The following is a 1,285-nucleotide window of genomic DNA, read 5'->3' on the forward strand; positions in this document are numbered from 1 at the left end:
AGGTGGCACAGGATTACTGCAGGCGGATCTGAAATTGAGTGAGCTCGATGTGAAGAAGGCACAAAGGAGAGAACTTAGGGTTTAGGGTTTAGGGTTTAGGGTTTAGGGTTTAGGGGGTACCTCTACTGCTTCTGTTGCAGCTGCAGCCAGTCGATAGGTTCCGCGGTGTATATTCGCATTCAGGTGTCTGTACACCCCAACTTCAGCCTGCAGCAGCAGCAGCAGCAGCAGCAGCAAATGCAGCAGCAGCAGCAGCATCACAACTGCACGGGAGGCCTTTCGCGAGCTACCTGGTCGGTATTTGATATGCCTAGGGTTTAGGGTTTAGGGTTTAGGGTTTACGTCTATAACACTCTTGGGTTTATGAGAAGTCGCAGCATTATCAAAGGGGATTATTTTTTTATTGCGAGATAATAGTGGGAACAGAGGCCGCAGCAAGCTTCCTAACTCCTGTCCTGCTGCTGCTGCTGCTGCTGCTGCTGCTGCTGATGCTGCTGCTGATGCTGCTGCTGGTTTTCTTGGCTTTGCTGCAGCAGCTGCTGCTGTGGCGTCGGTTTCTGCTGCTCCTGCTGCTGTTGCTCCTGCTGCTGTTTCTCGCGTGTGAGATTTGCTAACGCTTGAGAGGCTGCGAGGGCCTGCAGCAGCAGCTGCAAGGGCTCGCGCGAATGGAGAAAGCAAAAGGGCTGCTGCAAGAATTGGCTGTTCTTGCTGCTGCTGATGCTGCTGCTGCTGTTGGTGCTACTGCTGCTGCTGCTGCTGCTGCTGCTGATGCTGCTGCTGCTGCTGTTGGTGCTACTGCTGCTGCTGCTGCTGTTGCTGTACTTCCACCCAGCAAAGTGCTGCTGCTGCTGCTGCTGCAGCTTCAGCGGCTGCAGATTCAGCGGCTTAAGTATCGCAGCACAGCTCATGTGCAGCAGCAGCAGCAGCAGCAGCAGCAGCAGCAAGGAGCCCCATTGCATTATGTACTTGAACAGCGAGAGGCTGCCGTTTCTTTTGCTGCTGTTGCACGGTGGGTTTTGCTGCTGCTGTTGCTGTTGCTGCAGCTGCTGCTGCTGCTGCTGCTAAGGCAGGTATGCGGAGCCGCAGAAGCAGCAACCGGTGTCGTGGAGAAGCAGCAGCAGCAGCAGCCTTTGCTGCTGCTGCTGCTGCTGCAACACCCCCGCTGCTGCTGCTGCTTTGTATAGAAACAGAAGACAACAGAGAGGCTGAGGCTGAGGGAGCAGATCGCTGCAGGGTTAAGGGTTTAGGGTTTAGGGTTTGGGTGGCAGCGACAGCAGAAGCCAGG

The 1,285-nt window shown here is 55.3% G+C and overlaps 1 protein-coding gene across 1 annotated transcript; it reads right to left on the minus strand.

Annotated features, from left to right (window-relative positions):
- Positions 1-443: 443 nt before the first annotated feature.
- On the minus strand, positions 444-908 carry EAH_00066660 (hypothetical protein; the record flags this gene model as incomplete). Its single annotated transcript, XM_013392664.1, has 1 exon — positions 444-908. The coding sequence occupies one exon, from the start codon at positions 906-908 to the stop codon at positions 444-446; it is 465 nt and encodes a 154-aa protein (XP_013248118.1).
- Positions 909-1,285: the final 377 nt, after the last annotated feature.

Source organism: Eimeria acervulina, genomic scaffold (genome assembly GCF_000499425.1).
Source record: "Eimeria acervulina Houghton genomic scaffold, Eah_scaff2486, whole genome shotgun sequence".
Taxonomy (NCBI): domain Eukaryota; phylum Apicomplexa; class Conoidasida; order Eucoccidiorida; family Eimeriidae; genus Eimeria; species Eimeria acervulina.